This window comes from Callionymus lyra, chromosome 15 (assembly GCF_982586985.1).
Source record: "Callionymus lyra chromosome 15, fCalLyr1.hap1.1, whole genome shotgun sequence".
Classification (NCBI taxonomy): Eukaryota; Metazoa; Chordata; class Actinopteri; order Syngnathiformes; family Callionymidae; genus Callionymus; species Callionymus lyra.
Window position 1 is genome coordinate 2570078 of NC_141832.1, and position 22844 is coordinate 2592921.

The 22844-nt window shown below is 41.8% G+C and overlaps 1 protein-coding gene across 1 annotated transcript; it reads right to left on the reverse strand.

The window, feature by feature from the left end:
- Window positions 1–494: 494 nt before the first annotated feature.
- On the reverse strand, window positions 495–21764 carry foxk2b (forkhead box K2b). The gene is made up of 8 exons (XM_087809082.1): window positions 21289–21764; window positions 11114–11308; window positions 9850–10003; window positions 7265–7411; window positions 6264–6457; window positions 4576–5081; window positions 4326–4520; window positions 495–2015 (listed from the first exon to the last, which is right to left on the reverse strand). Exons 1-8 carry the CDS (start codon window positions 21579–21581, stop codon window positions 1840–1842), a joined length of 1860 nt encoding a protein of 619 aa, XP_087665208.1. The 5' UTR covers window positions 21582–21764; the 3' UTR covers window positions 495–1839.
- Between the last annotated feature and the right edge of the window lie 1080 nt (window positions 21765–22844).

A 22844-nucleotide genomic window follows, 5' to 3' on the forward strand; every position in this document is an offset into this window, starting at 1 on the left:
TTAAAACTAATAACTAGTTATTTATACTTTTATTCTAAGTAATAAAATGTGCTAAAACATTTTAGTAAAAAAAACAACAATTTGTTAAAACATTTTAAAAAAAAATCCGTATTTTGAAAGATTAGTTTTCATTGATAATTTGATTGAAATATTTGTGTATTGAAGGTAGGATTCTTGTTACGAAATAATGGATTTAATAAGAAAATAGTATAAAAGATGAATTAGTTTTTATTGATTAATCGATTTAAATATGATTTTTTTATTGATTAATTAAATAATTCAAACATTGAAATGTTTCTAGTTAAATAATAGAATAAAATGTATATTGAAAGAATCAAAAATTAAATTAAAATATTTGAATATTTATAAAATGATGGTTCTAAATTCTAAATATAATAAAAATAATTCTAACAAATTCAGTATTTGTAATATGTAGCCTTTTAAATTCAACATAATAACGGCACCAAAAAAAAAAGAAGAAAAAGAAACCAATCAAGGGCTTTAAATTAATTTATTAAAAAAAAAGCATTTCTCCACTGAAGCTGAACAAACATCAATTTTTTCTTTAACTATTGTTTTTTTTTTTTTTGGAACGTGTACAATCAGAGAGACTCGCCGGGCGCCGCAACTAAACAGTGTCGGGTGATGAAGAGGAGGGATGAGGAGCAGGGTCTGGCAACACCACAACACAGCCGAGGAGGAGGAGGAGGAAGAGGAGGAGGAGGAGGAAGAGGAGGAGGAGGAAGGAGGAAGGAGGAGGAGGAAGAAGAGGAGGAGGAAGGAGGAAGGAGGAGGAGGAGGAGGAAGAAGAGGAAGAAGAGGAGGAAGAAGAGGAAGGAGGAAGAGGAGGAGGAAGAGGAGGAGGAAGAGGAGGATGAGGAAGAAGAGGAAGAGGAGGAAGAAAGAGGAAGAAGAGGAAGAGGAGGAGGAAGACGAGGAGGAAAAAGAGGAAAAAGAGTAAGAGGAGCAGGACGAAGAAGAGGAAGAAGAAGAGGAGGAGGAAGAGAAAGAAGAGGAGGAAGAGGAGGAGGAAGAGGAAGAAGAGGAGGAGGAAAAAGAGGAAGAAGAAGAGGAGGAGGAAGAGGAAGAAGAGGAGGAAGAGGAAGAGGAAGAAGAGGAGGAGGAGGAAGAGGAAGAAGAGGAGGAAGAGGAAGAGGAAGAAGAAGAGGAGGAGGAAGAGGAAGAAGAGGAGCAGGAGGAAGAGGAGGAAGAGGAGCGCGGTCCATTAAAAAGATATAAAAGAAGTGGAAAGAGAACGGAGACGATAAATCAAGTGCAGGTTTTTCTTCTTCTTGGTTTCTGCGCTCGACACATGCAACACCTGGAACCACAGGTGAGCTCGGACTCACCTGGTCCGGCGTCTCGGAGAAGCGAGCGGTTCCGGTGCATACGTCGCCAAACAAAAGTACAGCTTCACCGAACGGAAGGGTTTAAAAAAAAGAAAGAAGGAGTCGCCGACCGCTCTGTGAATAAAGAACAGAAGAAGCTCCGCGACAAATACTGCGAGTCGCCGGCGAAGGTGGAGCGGCTCTAGCTGCCTGAGGTCAGGGGGTCCTCTCTGAGGTAGAAGCCCGGGCCCCTCCCTGCTGGGCCTGCGTGAGGTCAAAGGTCAGCTCTTATTATTGAGTTAAGGCTCGCTGTGGTTAGGGTCGCCCCGGCGGCCGGCAGCAGAGAGGGGGCGCTCCGACGGAGGGTTCGGTTCCGGAGAGGGTCGACCGTGATGCTGGAACTGAAGCCGAGCTCCGTTTGGCACCTCAGGGGTCGGGAGGTCAAAGAGACGATGGAGGGGGGGGGCGGGCGGGGGAGGGGAGGGGGTCGGCGGCGGCGGAGCTGCTCGGATCAGTTGTTGTCTTTAGCTGCCGACGGGTCCGAGGCGGCGCCGGTCGGGATCTCGTTCTCCGCCTTCAGGCGCTTGCCGTCGGGTCCGGCCTGCTCGCCGTTCTGACGTTTGGTGGGAAGCGACGCCGACGCCGAGGCGTGAGCCGCCAGCAGGTGGAGGGAGCTCGCCATCGGAGCTGAGGAGAGAGTGGAGCTACTTATTGTGGCTTTAAAGCACAGCACCAGAGTCAAGTACTGGACAATACTACACATATATTCTTGTTACTACACTATCACAACACCAGAGTCAAGTACTGGACAATACTACACATATATACTTGTTACTACACTATCACAACACCAGAGTCAAGTACTGGACAATACTACACATATATTCTTGTTACTACACTATCACAACACTAGAGTCAAGTACTGGACAATACTACACATATATTCTTGTTACTACACTATCACAACACTAGAGTCAAGTACTGGACAATACTACACATATATACTTGTTACTACACTATCACAACACCAGAGTCAAGTACTAGACAATACTACGCATATATACTTGTTACTACACTATCACAACACCAGAGTCAAGTACTGGACAATACTACACATATATACTTGTTACTACACTATCACAACACCAGAGTCAAGTACTGGACAATACTACACATATATACTTGTTACTACACTATCACAACACTAGAGTCAAGTACTGGACAATACTTCACATATATCCTTGTTACTACACTATCACAACACCAGAGTCAAGTACTGGACAATACAACACATATATACTTGTTACTACACTATCACAACACTAGAGTCAAGTACTGGACAATACTACACATATATACTTGTTACTACACTATCACAACACCAGAGTCAAGTACTGGACAATACTACACATATATACTTGTTACTACACTATCACAACACCAGAGTCAAGTACTGGACAATACTACACATATATACTTGTTACTACACTATCACAACACCAGAGTCAAGTACTGGACAATACTACACATATATACTTGTTACTACACTATCACAACACCAGAGTCAAGTACTGGACAATACTACACATATATACTTGTTACTACACTATCACAACACCAGAGTCAAGTACTGGACAATACTACACATATATACTTGTTACTACACTATCACAACACCAGAGTCAAGTACTGGACAATACTACACATATATACTTGTTACTACACTATCACAACACTAGAGTCAAGTACTGGACAATACTACACATATATACTTGTTACTACACTATCACAACACCAGAGTCAAGTACTGGACAATACTACACATATATACTTGTTACTACACTATCACAACACCAGAGTCAAGTACTGGACAATACTACACATATATACTTGTTACTACACTATCACAAAACCAGAGTCAAGTACTGGACAATACTACACATATATACTTGTTACTACACTATCACAACACCAGAGTCAAGTACTGGACAATACTACACATATATACTGGTTACTACACTATCACAACACCAGAGTCAAGTACTGGACAATACTACACATATATACTTGTTACTACAGTATCACAACACCAGAGTCAAGTACTGGACAATACTACACATATATACTTGTTACTACAGTATCACAACACCAGAGTCAAGTACTGGACAATACTACACATATATACTTGTTACTACAGTATCACAACACCAGATTCAAGTACTGGACAATACTACACATATATACTTGTTACTACACTATCACAACACCAGAGTCAAGTACTGGACAATACTACAAATATATACTTGTTACTACACTATCACAACACCAGAGTCAAGTACTGGACAATACTACACATATATACTTGTTACTACACTATCACAACACCAGAGTCAAGTACTGGACAATACTACACATATATACTTGTTACTACACTATCACAACACCAGAGTCAAGTACTGGACAATACTACACATATATACTTGTTACTACACTATCACAACACCAGAGTCAAGTACTGGACAATACTACACATATATACTTGTTACTACACTATCACAACACCAGAGTCAAGTACTGGACAATACTACACATATATACTTGTAACTACACTATCACAACACCAGAGTCAAGTACTGGACAATACTACACATATATACTTGTTACTACACTATCACAACACCAGAGTCAAGTACTGGACAATACTACACATATATACTTGTTACTACACTATCACAACACCAGAGTCAAGTACTGGACAATACTACACATATATACTTGTTACTACACTATCACAACACCAGAGTCAAGTACTGGACAATACTACACATATATACTTGTTACTACACTATCACAACACCAGAGTCAAGTACTGGACAATACTACACATATATACTTGTAACTACACTATCACAACACCAGAGTCAAGTACTGGACAATACTACACATATATACTTGTTACTACAGTATCACGATGAAGAGTACTGAGAGAATACACACCCCTGGCGAGCGCACCTGCACTAGCCTGCAGGGCAGTCGTGACCCCATGGGTTCCGTTCTGTGTGATGGCCTTGATGGGCAGCTGGTGCTGACCCACGATGGTGACGGTCTGCAGCGGCGCCATGGACTGGGTCGTCTGGATGATCCGACCGGAGCCGCCTATCGTGGTGATGGTGGGAACCGTCTCCACCTTGACTGTGACGAGACGGTCAGCGACAGACGGAGGCTCGGGGCGGCGCCCGGTACTGACCTTTGACCTCGGCGTGCTCGCCGTTCTCGTGCGGGTCGCTCTTGATGAAGGCGGCGGGCTGGGCGATGACGGTGGCGGGGCCGAGGGACGAGGCCGGGATCTGCTGCAGGACGTGGACCGTCTGGACGGCGGGCTGCGCCGCGCCGGCGCTGACCGGGGACGCCATGGTGTAGGTGACCGGCTTGATGGTCTGGTGGCGCTGGACCGCGATGAGAACCGGCTGGTTGTTGGCGGGCAGAGACCCGTCGCCGCCGGCAACCGCGCCCGCCGGACGGAACCACGGACCTTGTGCGTTCTGTGCAAAGCGGGCTTCTTGGATGACGGCGAGTTTGGGCTGCGCGGCGGCGGCGGCGGCGGCGGCGGCGGCGCTCACCACGGCGGGGGCGGGCGGCGTCTCCAGCTCCAGCGGCACCGGGGAGCCTTCCCGCGAGAGACTGTCTGGAGTCTGCACGCCGCTGGAGTGGGCCGACAGCACCCCCGAGTGGTTCGGAGAGGCAGGTGCACTCCTGACAACAAACGTTACTTCAGTCAAACAGAAACAAAAATCTGATTCTTTTTGTGTTTAAACGTTAAAAATGTATTTTATTAATGGATACATAATACATTAGAATAATGATAACGTATACTATATCTATATAGATATAGTATACGTTATTAGATATAGTATACATTATTATTATGAATTTTCAACGTTTTATTTTCGTTTTTAAACGTTGAAAATGTATTTTATTAATGGATACATAACACATTAGAATAATGATAATAACGTATACTATATCTAATAATGTATACTATATAGTATACATTATTAGATATAGTATACATTATTATTATACATTTTCAACGTTTAAAAACGAAAAGACGAGAGGATACAGAGATGACTGAGGACGAGAGGATACAGTGATGAAATCAGATTCTTTTCGTTATATATATATATATATATATATATATACACACACACTGTATATATAGTTATACATTAGTGACATCAGAAAATCGAATGGTTTAAACTTTTAATTTTACATCAAAATGTTGTCACATGATCGTCTGATTGTCGCATGATTGGCTGGAAGATTGATGGAGTAGCTCGGTGCTCTATTAGCGATGTCTGCTGAGACCATTAAACCAACATTTTTATACTGACTTTTAAAACGATTTAATTTAAAAATATTGAATCATACTTCTTTAATTATTGGAATTCGATTATGTTTAAAAAAAACAAAATAAAATTCATGTTTCAAATTAAATTATTCAAAAAAATAAATTCTAGTGTTTAGTGAAGAAATAAAGAATTTAAATTATTCCATTAAAACAATAATATCAACTCAATATAGAAATGATTTAATTCCATGATTCACATATTCAAAAATCTTTCAAACGTAAAAAATATATACTTTACATTTAAAATGTTTAATATTCTGTTACTATATATATATATATATATATATATATAAATAAATGTTTTATACTGAAACTTGTCTTGTACGTCACTTTCCACTCTGTGATCAATAGTTATTTTTTGTTTAAAATAAATAATCAATTCTTTAAAACAATTTTTTTCTCAGAAGAAAAGTTAATTTTTAAAAATAATTCACTACTTTGATCCAGAGTCGCTGTCATTTGTCAACATCAGTCATGACACCGAGCCGCCACCAGAGGGCGCTCAACCGCTTCCTAGCCGGGCTCACCTGGACGAGAGCGGCCCGTGGGGGGTCCTGAAGCAGGGCACGCCCCGCGGCCGTCGTTTCCTGAAGGCCTGCTCGATGAGCTTCCCCTCCGACGACGGGTCGATCCTCCAGAAGGAACCTTTGCCGGGTTCCTCCTGCGAGCGCGCCACCTTGATGAAGTAGCGGTTCAGCGACAGGTTGTGGCGGATGGAGTTCTGACGGGACCAGAGGGCAAAGGTCACGACCTCAACATTTTAAATCATGAAACTGATTTAACGTGACATTTCTTATAATTAATTAAAACCTTTCATTTGAATTAAATACATTAAAAAAAATGAACATTTTAAATATGTTTTTTTTTTTTATATTAAACGTTTTTATTATAATTACAATTATTGAAACATACATTTTCCGATTTCTACTTAAAAAGGCGACACAATGTTGAATTAAAAAATAAAATAAATTATATATAATTAGAATATCAAACAGTCTAAGAAAATAATGTAATAATTTAAATAATTATATTCAATAATCTCTATAAAATATGTTTATTTAATGCTGAAAAAAACACCCAAATAATGTCATTAAAAATATAAATAATATGTCAGAGGCTCAAAAAAACCTGATCAATGATTTGTCAAAAAGTCCAGCAGTAAAAGTTTCATATTGTAAATATATGAAATGATTTTATTCATCTTGGTTTGATTAGTCGTGTCTGTTCAAAATACACCTGACGGTCATCATTATTGTTATCATCATTATTGTTATCATCATTATTGTTATCATCATTATTGTTATCATCATTATTATTGTGTCATTTGGTTCACATGACATCATTTAAACAGTCAAAAACTACGACATAAAAACCAAAACAAAGACCACCTTCAGGACGGATCTGGTATTTTAGCTTCGAAGGAAGTGAACGACAGAAACAGGTTCTCGATTTCTACGCCGAAGAAACACTTTCCTCACACGTTCCTGAAGCGGAGAAAACGAACGTTCACTCGAGAACACGACCTCACCTGCCAGCCCTTGTCCGCGGTGCGGTAGTACGGGTAGTTCTTGGTGATGTGGTTGTAGATGCCGTTGAGGGTCAGCTGCTTGTCCGGCGCCAGAGTGATGGCCTGGACGATCAGCTGGGCGTACGAGTACGGAGGCTTGGAGTCGTCCTGCAGACGAGATGTTTGGACATATTTTGGTTTGAAAACAAATGAAAGCAGTGACGACTGAGGACGAGAGGATACAGTCGACCCCAGCAGCTTTTAAAGCTGATGTTTTTGGACATATTTTGGTTTGAAAACCAATTTAAGCAGTTATGACTGAGGACGAGAGGATACAGTGAGTCCAGCAGCTTTTAAAGCTGATGTTTGGACATATTTTGGTTTGAAAACAAATGAAAGCAGTGACGACTGAGGACGAGAGGATACAGTGAGTCCAGCAGCTTTTAAAGCTGATGTTGGACATATTTTGGTTTGAAAACAAATGAAAGCAGTTACAACTGAGGACGAGAGGATACAGCGAGTCCAGCAGCTTTTAAAGCTGATGTTTTGGACATATTTGGTTTGAAAACCAATTTAAGCAGTTATGACTGAGGACGAGAGGATACAGTCGATCCCAGCAGCTTTTAAAGCTGATGTTTGGACATATTTTGGTTTGAAAACAAATAAAAGCAGTTATGACTGAGGACGAGAGGATACAGTGACTCCAGGAGCTTTTAAAGCTGATGTTTGGACATATTTTGGTTTGAAACCAAATGAAAGCAGTGACAACTGAGGACGAGAGGATACAGCGAGTCCAGCAGCTTTTAAAGCTGATGTTTTTGGACATATTTTGGTTTGAAAACCAATTTAAGCAGTTATGACTGAGGACGAGAGGATACAGTGAGTCCAGCAGCTTTTAAAGCTGATGTTTTTGGACATATTTTGGTTTGAAAACAAATGAAAGCAGTGATGACTGAGGACGAGAGGATACAGTGAGTCCAGCAGCTTTTAAAGCTGATGTTTTTGGACATATTTTGGTTTGAAACCAAATGAAAGCAGTGACAACTGAGGACGAGAGGATACAGCGAGTCCAGCATCTTTTAAAGCTGATGTTTTTGGACATATTTTGGTTTGAAAACCAATTTAAGCAGTTATGACTGAGGACGAGAGGATACAGTGAGTCCAGCAGCTTTTAAAGCTGATGTTTTTGGACATATTTTGGTTTGAAAACAAATGAAAGCAGTGATGACTGAGGACGAGAGGATACAGTGAGTCCAGCAGCTTTTAAAGCTGATGTTTTTGGACATATTTTGGTTTGAAACCAAATGAAAGCAGTGATGATTGAGGACGAGAGGATACAGTGAGTCCAGCAGCTTTTAAAGCTGATGTTTGGACATATTTTGGTTTGAAAACAAATGAAAGCAGTTACAACTGAGGACGAGAGGATACAGTGAGTCCAGCAGCTTTTAAAGCTGATGTTTGAACATATTTTGGTTTGAAAACAAATGAAAGCAGTTACGACTGAGGATGAGAGGATACAGTGATCCAGCAGCTTTTAAAGCTGATGTTTGGACATATTTTGGTTTGAAAACAAATGAAAGCAGTTACAACTGAGGATGAGAGGATACAGTGACTCCAGCAGCTTTTAAAGCTGATGTTTGAACATATTTTGGTTTGAAAACAAATGAAAGCAGTTACGACTGAGGACGAGAGGATACAGCGAGTCCAGCAGCTTTTAAAGCTGACGTTTTTGGACATATTTTGGTTTCTTTTAAAGATGTGCATCAATATTTGTTTATTTTAGCAGATGACAAAATCAACTTTTATGCCTAAATACTACGGAAGTTTCACCAGATTATTGAATTATTTTTACACAGAATATAATTGTTTTTTAAATTGAATACATTTTATTCAATGATTTCTATATTGAAAGGTTTTTTTAAACTTTTTTTTATTATTTTTTAATTATTATTTAAAATCTTTACAAAGTTTGATATTCTTAATCAAATAAATAAAACAAATTCTAAATTCAATATTGTTTCCATTCTTGGCCTCAAACATTCAATTGGTTAATAATTCAGAGCTATTTGGTCAAACTTTACGAAGAACAAATGGAAAAATATTTAATTTTGGAATTATTGGAATTATTGGAACTAGAATATCAAGCTCTTTATGTAAACGTTTGAAAATCGTTTTTTAATTATTCAGTTTTTTCTTTTATAGAAATGAATAAACAATTATTTAAATGATTTAAAGACTTAAAATATACATTCAATGAAAAAAAACCATCTTTCAATATAGAAATTAATCAATTAAATTATTTAAAATAATTAAACGCTTAAAAACAATTAAAATCTTTATTTAATATTTTGATAGCACTGATATACTTCATATTAATTATTCTAAATCAGTCACTTAATGAATATTTATTTTAATATATTAATATTTGATTCGATTTTAAGAGATATTTAGAATTAAATGTTTAAGTTGATTTTAAATCATTTCGATGTGAAGCTCGTCGCGTCACCTGAGGCGCTGACTCCTGACAGGATGTGGGTCAGTGGCTCAGGTGTGAGTCCGGGTCTGGACCGGCAGGATCACGGCACTGGACCTGGATTACTGCTCACCTTGGGACTGTCGCCTCCCGACGCCTCCTTGTCGTTCTCCGGCTGCGAGTTGTCGTTGAGGAGCTGCAGCTCGGCCGAGCTCATCATCCGACCCCCCATCCTGTAGCCCGACGAGCCGGCGCCGCGAGGGCTGGACGGACACGAGTTGGCGGCGCTGCAGGAGCACAACGTGACGTCAGAACCGTGGCGGGTCCAGGATCCACGGGACCATCTGCCGCGGATCAGGACCTGAGCCGATCCCAGAGCGACCCGGGTCCAGCCTGAGGCTCCCAGTTAAGCCTAAGCTGATCCTGATCGGTGCCGAAGGTCAGTCGTGACCCCGCGGCCCCTCGTCGACACTCACGAGACTAATAAAGTTTGATTGAAACAGGAGAGTCGAGCTAAGAAGCTACAGGTGTGAACGGATAGAGGTGATGGAGGACGTGACCATATAAGGACGTTTACAGCAGGAGTAAGAAAATATCAATTCACTCAAATATCACAATATTTTCTAACACGATTCTGCATAAATACTAAGAAAATAGTACTTTGTCCTTTAGTGGTTTTAAACTTCAAAAAATGGTGTAAAACAGTTTTATCTACAATTTACATGAAAATATTTATGACGTTTGTTAAATTTTGTGTTACAGTTTAACGTCGGTCGTCACGTCCTCCGCAGCTAAAGGAAGAATGATGACTGAGGACGAGAGGATACAGTGAGTCCAGCAGCTTTTAAAGCTGATGTTTGGACGTATTTTGGTTTGAAAACAAATTAAAGTAGTTACGACTTTGTCAAGAGTCATGTGGTCTGTAAATACTACACCACCAGAGTCAGGTACTGGACAATACTACACATAAATACTCGTTACTACACCATCACAATATATAGAATTACAGTGTATCCTTCCTGATAGGGGTGTGTATTTTCAGGAACTTGCCGATATGATACATTTCACTATATGATAATTGCATATATACTACGATACTGTAGGGAAAACTATATTCTGGGTTTAAAGAACTTAATCATAGGACAAATGTCATAATCTACACACAATTAACAAGAGTATTTATACTCGTGTTTCTAGTACAAGTCAACAGATTAAATGCTGATAATATCAATAATTGCATATTAATTGTAATTTTTTTTGCATTTTTTAAATCTAAATTTTTTTGTTTTTTATTAACAATACTATACGGATCATTAACAAAACTGTAAAGTTTATTCATATTCTCTTCCTTTCTCAGTGGATCAAAGGGGGGTAGGTGATCTTCAAAACCCCTGTACCTGATGGTGCCGGTGGGCGAGGGCAGCGGGCTCATGAGGTGGGCGATGTTCTCTGGAATGTTGATGGTGAGCGGGGAGATCTGGGGCTGGACTGCTTTCACCGGGGACTCCGGGGCTTCTCGCTTGACCTTCTTGCCGCTGGACAGCGCCGTGAAGCTGATCTTGATGTTGGTGCTGGGGAACCTGAAAGTGCACCTGCGGGGGGAGGAGGTCCAGACGTTAGTGGAACCAGACCCAAGACCTCGTGCTTCCAAACACACACACCGGGAGAAGAGCTGAGCTAAAGAGGGTCTGGGGACAGCGCTTCTAAATCAGGACCGGACCGCCCGGCACCCTGGGGTGGGTTCGTTTTACCCGAGATCCGACACGGAGGTCCGTCTCAGGAGCTGCTGCTTTCATAACCAGTTTCACTTTAAAGCTCCTGAAAACCTAAAAATAATCTTCAGAAGTGACAGAGTGAGGCCAGACTCCAGGTATTTATAGGACTTTTGTTGCTAAAAACAGACGTCGAAAAATTCACGAGTCGGACGGTTTTCGAGTCTTTTCGAGAATTACATCTCTGCGCTAATGTCTACATACTTAAAGATAGGATATAAACATACTTGTGGAGAATGTGTTGCCACTGAGGTCAGATGGAGGAAAGACTTCACTATTCAAGTAATATAGTAAATATCCTAAAATAAACCTATAATGTCTGCACTTTTTACAAGAATTGCGTGAATTAATACGTGCGATAGAAACAATCATGTGTTCATAATCAACAAGGATTAGAATGACATACTGTATATACTGTATATAAAAAGTATTTGAATTGTGAGTCCAGCAGCTTTTAAAGCCGATGTTTGGACATATTTTGGTTTGAAAACAAATGAAAGCAGTGATGACTGAGGACGAGAGGATACAGTGAGTCCAGCAGCTTTTAAAGCCGATGTTTGGACATATTTTGGTTTGAAAACAAATGAAAGCAGTGATGACTGAGGACGAGAGGATACAGCGAGTCCAGCAGCTTTTAAAGCCGATGTTTGGAGATATTTTGGTTTGAAAACAAATGAAAGCAGTGATGACTGAGGACGAGAGGATACAGTGATCCAGCAGCTTTTAAAGCCGATGTTTGGACATATTTTGGTTTGAAAACAAATGAAAGCAGTGATGACTGAGGACGAGAGGATACAGTGAGTCCAGCAGCTTTTAAAGATGATGTTTGGAGATATTTTGGTTTGAAAACAAATGAAAGCAGTGATGACTGAGGACGAGAGGATACAGTGATCCAGCAGCTTTTAAAGCCGATGTTTGGAGATATTTTGGTTTGAAAACAAATGAAAGCAGTGATGACTGAGGACGAGAGGATACAGTGAGTCCAGCAGCTTTTAAAGCCGATGTTTGGAGATATTTTGGTTTGAAAACAAATGAAAGCAGTGATGACTGAGGACGAGAGGATACAGTGAGTCCAGCAGCTTTTAGAGCTGATGTTTGGACATATTTTGGTTTGAAAACAAATGAAAGCAGTGATGACTGAGGACGAGAGGATACAGTGAGTCCAGCAGCTTTTAAAGCCGATGTTTGGACATATTTTGGTTTGAAAACAAATGAAAGCAGTGATGACTGAGGACGAGAGGATACAGTGAGTCCAGCAGCTTTTAAAGCTGATGTTTGGACATATTTTGGTTCGACAACAATTGAAAGCAGTGATGACTGAGGACGAGAGGATACAGTGAGTCCAGCAGCTTTTAAAGCTGATGTTTGGACATATTTTGGTTTGAAAACAAATGAAAGCAGTGATGACTGAGGACGAGAGGATACAGTGAGTCCAGCAGCTTTTAAAGCTGATGTTTGGACATATTTTGGTTTGAAAACAAATGAAAGCAGTGATGACTGAGGATGAGAGGAAACACTTCACTATTCAAGTAATAACCAAATATATGGTGTAATCATTTACTTGCACTTAAAAGTCCGACTAGGGGCCACATTTTTGTTGTGGGGCCAACAAATGTGATATTTACCATCAGTGAGATTATTTAATTCTTCTTCAAGTCACTGTTGACGTCTATAATCTGTCGTCTTATCTTCGTTAAAACACATCTTTATTAGTCACGATATAAACATCACATTCATGTACGACCATCTGTTGGGTCGGATTCTTGAAAATGAATAAATAAAGTCTGTATTTTAAGATGTTTTTCTTCTAGCAGAAGAAACATGTCAAGATGAAGTTCAACAAGAATTAAACTGCAGTACATTAAAGAACAGAGAAGTGATGATGCGACAATAGTTCTCTGCATTTTTATAAAAACAAAGTTTTTTGTCAGAATTGAGTCAAATCACTGATCAATACATGGAAATAGAAAATGTAGTATTGATTGTGAATACTTTGAGATCTACCCATGTAACTGCAAGAATTTTTTTTTAATGCCTCCATACGTCTGTAACGTCCCTCTTGTACTGAAGCCTGAAATATACGTATATTTAAAGAAGAAGTTTTTAGCAGAAGACAATCTGATCTTAAAATCACACCAGTATTGCAGTGAACGGAGACAGTACTCCTGTAAATACCAGCAGTATGAAGGTATTTGGATGTTTAATGCTTTAACGACAAGGAGGACAAAGAAAAGTGTCTTAATATGGACGTACGTTTTTCTATAACTTGAAAAATGGAAGCGTCTCTAAAAGACATGTGACTTATTCCTGCTTTTCCTTGATTCTCTGAGACTCCTGTGTTGTTCTCGTGTTATCTTGACCTTTTAAGTATATATTTTATTGTGTATTGTTTTGAGTGTTTAAGCGCTTTGTGACCCTGGTCTGGAAAAGACTCTATAAATATAACTTAGTCTATTGTATCATCAGTGTGTGTTTCTACAAAAAAAAATATCTAATTTTCATTGAAAAATTGACATTAGAAAATGATCTTAAGCTCCGCCCACCGAAAACCCCATTTTCCCGGAGATGAAATCTTGTTGACCATAGCCACGCCCACTCTGCTGCGATTGGTCAAGCATGGAAGTATGTCACCGCTCGCATCCTCAATCTCAGAAGGGACTCGTTGTAGAAACAAAGCGGGCGTGACCACGGCTGGAGGAGGAGGAGTGAAGCCATTATTACGTCATGATGGACTCTCGTAACCCCTCGTTCGCCCAGATTTCAGAGCAACTTTATAAAGTTGAAAACATGGTCATGATGAGAAGTTAGTGCGTCTTGAAGAAGACTCTTACAAGATGTCCGGAGAGCTGGAGTTCATCGCGAGCACTTTAAGTTGTCAAGCTCCGATTGAAACGCCAACAAGTTCGGAAGCCGCATTCATTTGCATAACCCCCACGCCCCGAGCACCCCAATATATGTAGCCTTGCCGGAGCGTCCAGAGTAACCTCATTCCCGCCCTGGGACAAAGCGACCCGGGTACGCACAGTTGCTACGCTGCCGCGAGAACAAACAAAGCTTGTTTGAGCCAAAGAAGAAACTTTCACTTGATTTTCACCCCCACCCACGGCGCCGGAGAGAGGACGTCAACAAAAGACAGGAAGAACCTCCAGTCGCTGGGGGGCGGGGGGGGGAAGTTGGGGTGCGAGGGGAGCCCACTCTTTTCTGTTGACATCACTGAAGAGGAATCCCTGGAATACGACCAGACGTTCCCGCGGCGAGTTCTCTCACGCTTTCAAAGAGCGTCCGTGAGCGAGCGCCGCACGTTAGCACGCGGTCGCGCCGCACGTTAGCACGCGGTCGCGCCGCACGTTAGCACACGGTCGCGCCGCGGCGGTCGGGGGATGGGGGGGCGTCTGCCGTGCACTGTTGCACGTGATGCGTTCACCAGATCAGCTGATGGTGCGTTCAAAGACATCTGGGTCGTCGTGAGAAATCACTCCTGCGTTTCCGGCCAAGAGTCAGAAAAAAAACAAACCCAAACCGGTTCATTTAGTTCCTGCAAGTCCAGACAGAAGTTCTGAACCGACACCAACACATCCAGGCCACGGAAAAATGCTTGTTTTTTTTCCCCTTTGAATAAAAGAAAACGGTTTTCCACTTTGTGTAAACCGGATCAAACTCGAACCCGATCCGTCTGGACCTACTTTCTCACGCCCCCGAACCAGAGTGAACTAAGAATCGCATGGATTTCCGTTTTAAAAATGACAAGAACCTGAACTGGATTCATTTTCTACTCGTTCATCATAACAATAATGACGTGGATCCAGATCTCTGGGCATCAACTTCAGTTCTTCTGTCACGCCGACAGAAATCCTTCGCTGGTACCGACTACCAAACATGAAGTTTCAACAACGACGTACGATCAAAACCGTCTCTTTTCTCTGCAAGAAAAACAAGTTCATAATTTACAAAGTTGTGTACTGTGTCTGATGCAATTAATTATTTTAAGAATGTAAACGAGCGTACTTCGGTGAAAATCTGACACATTCGCAACACATTCTTAATACACTTATGGAATAAAAGGTATTTCTGTTAAAATAAGCATTTAATTTCAACCACTAGCTAGACTTTGATAGAACCGTCAGACATGCAGGAGATTTAATCGCTCAAGACGCTCGTAGAGTTAAAGTGATCAATTTGTTGGTAAAATAAACCTATAATGTACTTTTTACAAGAATTACGTGAATTAATACGTGCGATAGAAACAATCATGTGTTCATAATCAACAAGGATTAGAATGACATATATACTGTATATAAAAAAGTATTTGAATTGTGAGTCCAGCAGCTTTAAAGCTGATGTTTGGACATATTTTGGTTTGAAAACAAATGAAAGCAGTGGTCTGTAAATACTACAACACCAGAGTCAAGTACTGGACAATACTACACATATATACTTGTTACTACACTATCACAACACCAGAGTCAAGTACTGGACAATACAACACATATATACTTGTTACTACACTATCACAACACTAGAGTCAAGTACTGGACAATACTACACATATATACTTGTTACTACACTATCACAACACTAGAGTCAAGTACTCGACAATACTACACATATATACTTGTTACTACACTTTCACAACACCAGAGTCATGTACTCAACAATACTACACATATATACTTGTTACTACACTATCACAACACCAGAGTCAAGTACTGGACAATAGTAGTGATGACTGAGGACGAGAGGATACAGTGAGTCCAGCAGCTTTTAAAGCTGATGTTTGGACATATTTTGGTAAACCTAAAAAAAAATAAAATGTCTGCACATTTTTCAAGAATTGCGTGAATTAATACGTGCGATAGAAACAATCATGTCTTCATAATCAACAAGGATTAGAATGACATACATACTGTATATTTGAATTCTTTGATATCCACTCATGTAACTGCAAACACGCGTCCATTTTGATCATTAATGCGACTGATGTGTAACACCATCAACGGTTGGAGCGACACATATGTGACATAAACGCCGAACCCGTCGTGAGTAAATGAGGTACTTTTGTGTCTGGAGTTTTCGTTGTGATATCTGGCCTTTTCATAAGTTCATCTATACACGTAATTATTCCACCTTGTTGACTAGCCTGAGGAAAAAGATTAAATAAATGTGTGACGGCCACAGCGTATGTGTTTAAATAAAAGTATTTTTTCCAAACAATTTGAATTTCTCAAGTTTTATCAACGTTGGACTCGAAACAAAAGACTCGATGGTTACGGTTGTTTAGCTTGTGTTGCTCCAGTCATCAGTTGTGTTTGATCGACTAACAACAACTAGACACACACACATGTGAAGCACAAACGTCGGATCCATTAATCGCTGCGTGATCGATCGGCTTCAGAGCAGGAAGTGATCGGACCATCAGATGTGATTACGACTGTTTATACGAGCCGGTGATGAAGTTCAAACCTGGAGCGACACGTCGGATCAACTGTTGACAAAATAAACAAAGTTGAACTTTTCCACCATCTTGATCCGGAGGTCATTCCAGAGCCTCTGGATTACAATCATGGACAGCTTCAGAGATGAAGCGAGAACATTGTTTAAAAAGATTCATTGACCAGCAGATCTCATCCGTTTAACCTCTTATATCGTCCATATGAACCATCAAGGTCAAAACACACACATTAATCACCTGCTCATGAATCACACGTCGATTCCAAGGTCATTAATTGACTTGAAAACCAATTTAAGCAGTCATGACTGAGGACGAGAGGATACAGTGAGTCCAGCAGCTTTTAAAGCTGATGTTTTGGACATATTTTGGTTTGAAAACAAATGAAAGTAGTTACGACTTCGTCAAGAGTCATGTGGTCTGTAAATACTACAACACCAGAGTCAAGTACTGGACAATACTACACATATATTCTTGTTACTACTCTATCACAACACCAGAGTCAAGTACTGGACAATACTACACATATATATACTTGTTACTACACTATCACAACACCAGAGTCAAGTACTGGATAATACTACACATATATACTTGTTACTACACTATCACAACACCAGAGTCAAGTACTGGACAATACTACACATATATACTTGTTACTACACTATCACAACACCAGAGTCAAGTACTGGACAATACTACACATATATATACTTGTTACTACACTATCACAACACCAGAGTCAAGTACTGGACAATACTACACATATATACTTGTTACTACACTATCACAACACCAGAGTCAAGTACTGGACAATACTACACATATATACTTGTTACTACACTATCACAACACCAGAGTCAAGTACTGGACAATACTACACATATATACTTGTTACTACACTATCACAACACCAGAGTCAAGTACTGGACAATACTACACATATATACTTGTCACTACAGTATCACTATGTATCGTTGAATAGTACCCTGAATAGTAGTACACATTGCATCAACAGATTCTAGTCGATTCACATTGCTAGCCAGAGTTTAAAGCGCAGGTATGAAAATATACCCGTTAATTGACCTCATAATACGTCATAAATACCTTTATTTACGACTTTTATTAAAGTCGACAGGTCTGTGTCTAGTTCTCTTGAGGTTTCTGCCTCCGCTTCCAATAGTACAGGATTCATTCTTCCACCATGTACTTCCGTCACAAAGTATTTACGTTGCTACCAGAGAATAAACACATGGAATGCCTGCAAATATTAGTTCAAATATTGTGACCCAGTTATTCAAAGTAACTGAAGCAGTTGTCGCTTTGTTCTCGGATCAAAGGAACGTCTTCAGATCTCAGATCGACCGTAGCCGATATAATCGATTTCAAATTAGTAAAAATGTTTTTTATTAACACGTTGTCGAGGCCAATAACAAAATATCAAAAACATTTTATGCTCGTTTGTCCCTCAAGTTAAAAGTTAAACCAGATTAAGACAATTTTATTATAATCTCTGATTTCTTGGTACCAATTTCGTATTTAGCCCCGCCTGTTATTTTTTAACTTTTTGAGGGCAAAGTGTGGACAGAGTAGTGTACCTTTCATTTTAAATATTTTGTAGAATGTACTTGTAGTGACGGGTTCAAGGTTAACATAAACACAGGCTTAAACATTGACAAAGGCGACAGGAAACAAGTTGACTTATGACTTTAGGATTTTTACTTATGACTTAAAAACTTGGTTATTTACCTTTTCAGAACAAAACTACACACGACATGAACACCAGGACGAGGAAATAAGGAGTTTATCTAGAAGCGGAGCTGACCAATGAGGCATGTCTGTGTTGGTCATGTGACGTGTGACTCAGACACTAGACTGTCATATAGTCTCAAAACTTTATTGACAGCAACGACTTACAAGCTTTTATGGACGATTGCTGAAAGTGACCATTGTATTCTTACACACAGGTTTATTGTACTTATAAATGGTTTAAAATGTTTTTAGTAATACTCAATGATGTGTAATACTACGGAGCCTGTCGGAGTAATACTGCGGAGCCTGTCGGAGTAATACTGGGGAGCCTGGTGGACGAATACTACAGAGCCTGTCGGAGTAATACTGCGGAGCCTGGTGGACTAATACTGCGGAGCCTGGTGGACTAATACTACAGAGCCTGTCAGAGTAATACTGCGGAGCCTGGTGGACTAATACTGCGGAGCCTGGTGGACTAATACTACGGAGCCTGTCGGAGTAATACTGCGGAGCCTGTCGGAGTAATACTGCGGAGCCTGTCGGAGTAATACTGCGGAGCCTGTCGGAGTAATACTGCGGAGCCTGGTGGACTAATACTGCGGAGCCTGGTGGACTAATACTACGGAGCCTGTCGGAGTAATACTGCGGAGCCTGTCGGAGTAATACTGCGGAGCCTGTCGGAGTAATACTGCGGAGCCTGTCGGAGTAATACTGCGGAGCCTGTCGGAGTAATACTGCGGAGCCTGGTGGACTAATACTGCGGAGCCTGTCGGAGTAATACTGCGGAGCCTGGTGGACTAATACTGCGGAGCCTGTCGGAGTAATACTGCGGAGCCTGTCGGAGTAATATTGCGGAGCCTGGTGGACTAATACTGCGGAGCCTGTCGGAGTAATACTGCGGAGCCTGTCGGAGTAATACTGCGGAGCCTGTCGGAGTAATACTGCGGAGCCTGTCGGAGTAATACTGCGGAGCCTGTCGGAGTAATACTGCGGAGCCTGTCGGAGTAATACTGCGGAGCCTGTCGGAGTAATACTGCGGAGCCTGTCGGAGTAATACTGCGGAGCCTGTCGGAGTAATACTGCGGAGCCTGGTGGACTAATACTGCGGAGCCTGTCGGAGTAATACTGCGGAGCCTGGTGGACTAATACTGCGGAGCCTGTCGGAGTAATACTGCGGAGCCTGGTGGACTAATACTGCGGAGCCTGTCGGAGTAATACTGTGGAGCCTGGTGGACTAATACTGCGGAGCCTGGTGGACTAATACTGCGGAGCCTGTCGGAGTAATACTGCGGAGCCTGGTGGACTAATACTGCGGAGCCTGGTGGACTAATACTGCGGAGCCTGGTGGACTAATACTGCGGAGCCTGTCGGAGTAATACTGCGGAGCCTGGTGGACTAATACTGCGGAGCCTGGTGGACTAATACTGCGGAGCCTGTCGGAGTAATACTGCGGAGCCTGGTGGACTAATACTGCGGAGCCTGGTGGACTAATACTGCGGAGCCTGTCGGAGTAATACTGCGGAGCCTGGTGGACTAATACTGCGGAGCCTGTCGGAGTAATACTGCGGAGCCTGGTGGACTAATACTGCGGAGCCTGGTGGACTAATACTGCGGAGCCTGGTGGACTAATACTGTGGAGCCTGGTGGACTAATACTGCGGAGCCTGTCGGAGTAATACTGCGGAGCCTGTCGGAGTAATACTGCGGAGCCTGGTGGACTAAGTACTATGGAGAACATTTAAAGAAAATTAAACAAAAACTATAATGGTGTCAACATTTCATAACCTCCTTGGCAGTGGTAGTAATGAGTCCTCATCTCTCTAATTTTCAACTTCTAATGCCAAGATTCTTATTTTAAAGTACATTTCATGTATTATTTAAATCTTATACTCAGTGAATCATCAGATGTGTTTTCATTTATGTCCGAAAATGGAACATAAACAGTTTCACAGGCTTTTACTTTGAACATCCAAACTTCCGATCTGACATTTTGCATTAAAATCTTGTGTTGAGTTTTTCCCTCAAATGTTTTATTTTACGTTGAGCAACAACACGAACAAAACATCATGTAAAACAATAGAGGGGTGTAGGGGGGGGGGGGTGACCCTGCAGCAGGTACCTGGGCGTCTTCAGGGCAACAACAGGGCGGAGACGGGTTTGTTTACGTTTCGGGGTCAAGTGACTGGAGCTCATTCACAAACACAGCGATGCTAAAGCTAGCTCTGCTAATAACGTCCGGCAACTGTTGTTGTTTACACCCCAAATAAAACTGGGTTTCAGCCAAACACCGACCCCCCTCACCCCTCCAGGAGGGGGAGGGGGTGTCACACGCACACCGGTGCCCCAGTTGTTGTGCTAGCTCCGGGCTAACTAGCACCGGCACAACGTGCCCGGGGGCACCGGGTGAGGGACACAAGTGTCGCCCGGTTGTGGGACCGAATGTCAACAAGGACAGCTAACATGCTAATAAACACGTGGTCACGGGAGACACGCAGTGTTGTTGATGTAGCTGCTAACATGCTAGCATGCACATGGGAGGGCGAGGGTTGCGGGTTCGAACCCCCGGGCGGAACCGACACCAGAGAGGGGGGGGAAACACTTACATTCGTGGTAGTTGCAGAGGAGGCGCGCCGCGCCGGAGGAACACCCCGTCCACGAACACCCCGTTTTTCCCCAGACACCGCAGGTAGAACTCGCCGGAGCCGGAGCCGTCGTCGCTGGCGGTGAAGATCTCCAGGTGCCGCCGCGAGATGAAGCTGGAGTGGCCCATGCTCACGTCCACGGAGCCCTGCGACGAGTTCCGACCCACGGTCACCGAGCGCTTCTTCATCATGTACTCGAACTCTCGGCCCTCCAGCCGCGCCACCGGCCCGGTAGACCCGCTGCCCGCGGACATGTTGGCGGAGAGTAGCGGCGGCGGTGGACGGTAGTGAAGCGCGGCGTCGCGTGTGCGTGTGGCTGCGGAGGATCTACGAGGGGCATCGGGTTGAGCAACAGAAAAAAAACGGGGATTTGTTGGGGAACATGCGAGGCCAGCAGGACAGCGGCTCCGACCCACCGCCGAGAGAAAGGCGAGCGCGGAGAGCCAATCAAACGGCGGCTAGGGGGGGAAATACCGTTTGAGCGACGGGCGCGTCGGCCAATCGGATGCCAGGACGCTGGTGCAGACCAGTTAGCGCGGCCAATCAGGGCGCGCCAGTAATCCGAGGGCAAATACAAGCTTGGTTGGCGTGTAGTATAGTACGTGCATATGGGATTCGGTCAAAATGAAAACGCGGAACGGGGTATCCCCGAACGAACCGGATCTTGCGAATCGAAAGTCACGCCCGCAAAAACAGCGAACCGTGAATTTTTAATCTCACGTACGATTTATTTCAAATCATAATCGTGAATTTTGATTCATAAAGATCCGATGAATTGATCATACGTCAAAGCCGGCGTCAACGTGAATCCGCTTCCACTACGGAATCCACTCCGGAGCGTGTGCGTGTCTCTTTTCTGCAGCATCTTTAACGTTTTTCTGTTGATAAACGTGTTTTTTTTATTTTCTTCTGTTTCTTCATTGATTCAACAAAGGTCGACGCTACCTGTGGTCAGGTAGGCGTCTCGTGCCGGGAGTTCACGCTGCCGTGACACCCCAGAGACTACTCTTGTTTGTAAACAAACAAAAAAAGGGGGCAGTGACCACGTGATCACACCTTTCTTTCAGGTGTGAAATGATTTGCAGCCGTTAACGCTGCAGGTCAACCTCGGGTCAAAGTTCAGTCATGCTTACATATCTTGTTTTTTATTTAATGTCCGAGCGACATACAATACATACAGTCAGAGAAGATTAAACTCTCTATATAAACATAAATATATGTAAATATAAACATGATTTCATAATGAGGGAAATATTTAATTTAATTTAATTATTTAATTATAATTGTATATTTTGATAATAAAAACCTTCTGGTTAAACACATTCGACTCAGGCATTAACTATTCAATGAGAAAATTAATCACATGATCACTTTTAGTGTGAAAATAGTTGTGTTCCACCAGCGGCCCTTAAACAAAACATGAGTTAATTGAGTCTAAAATTAAACATGTAAAAAAAATGTAAATGAAAAAAAAAAAAACGAAATAAAAATTGGTTTAAACTATTAAATGTTTAAAA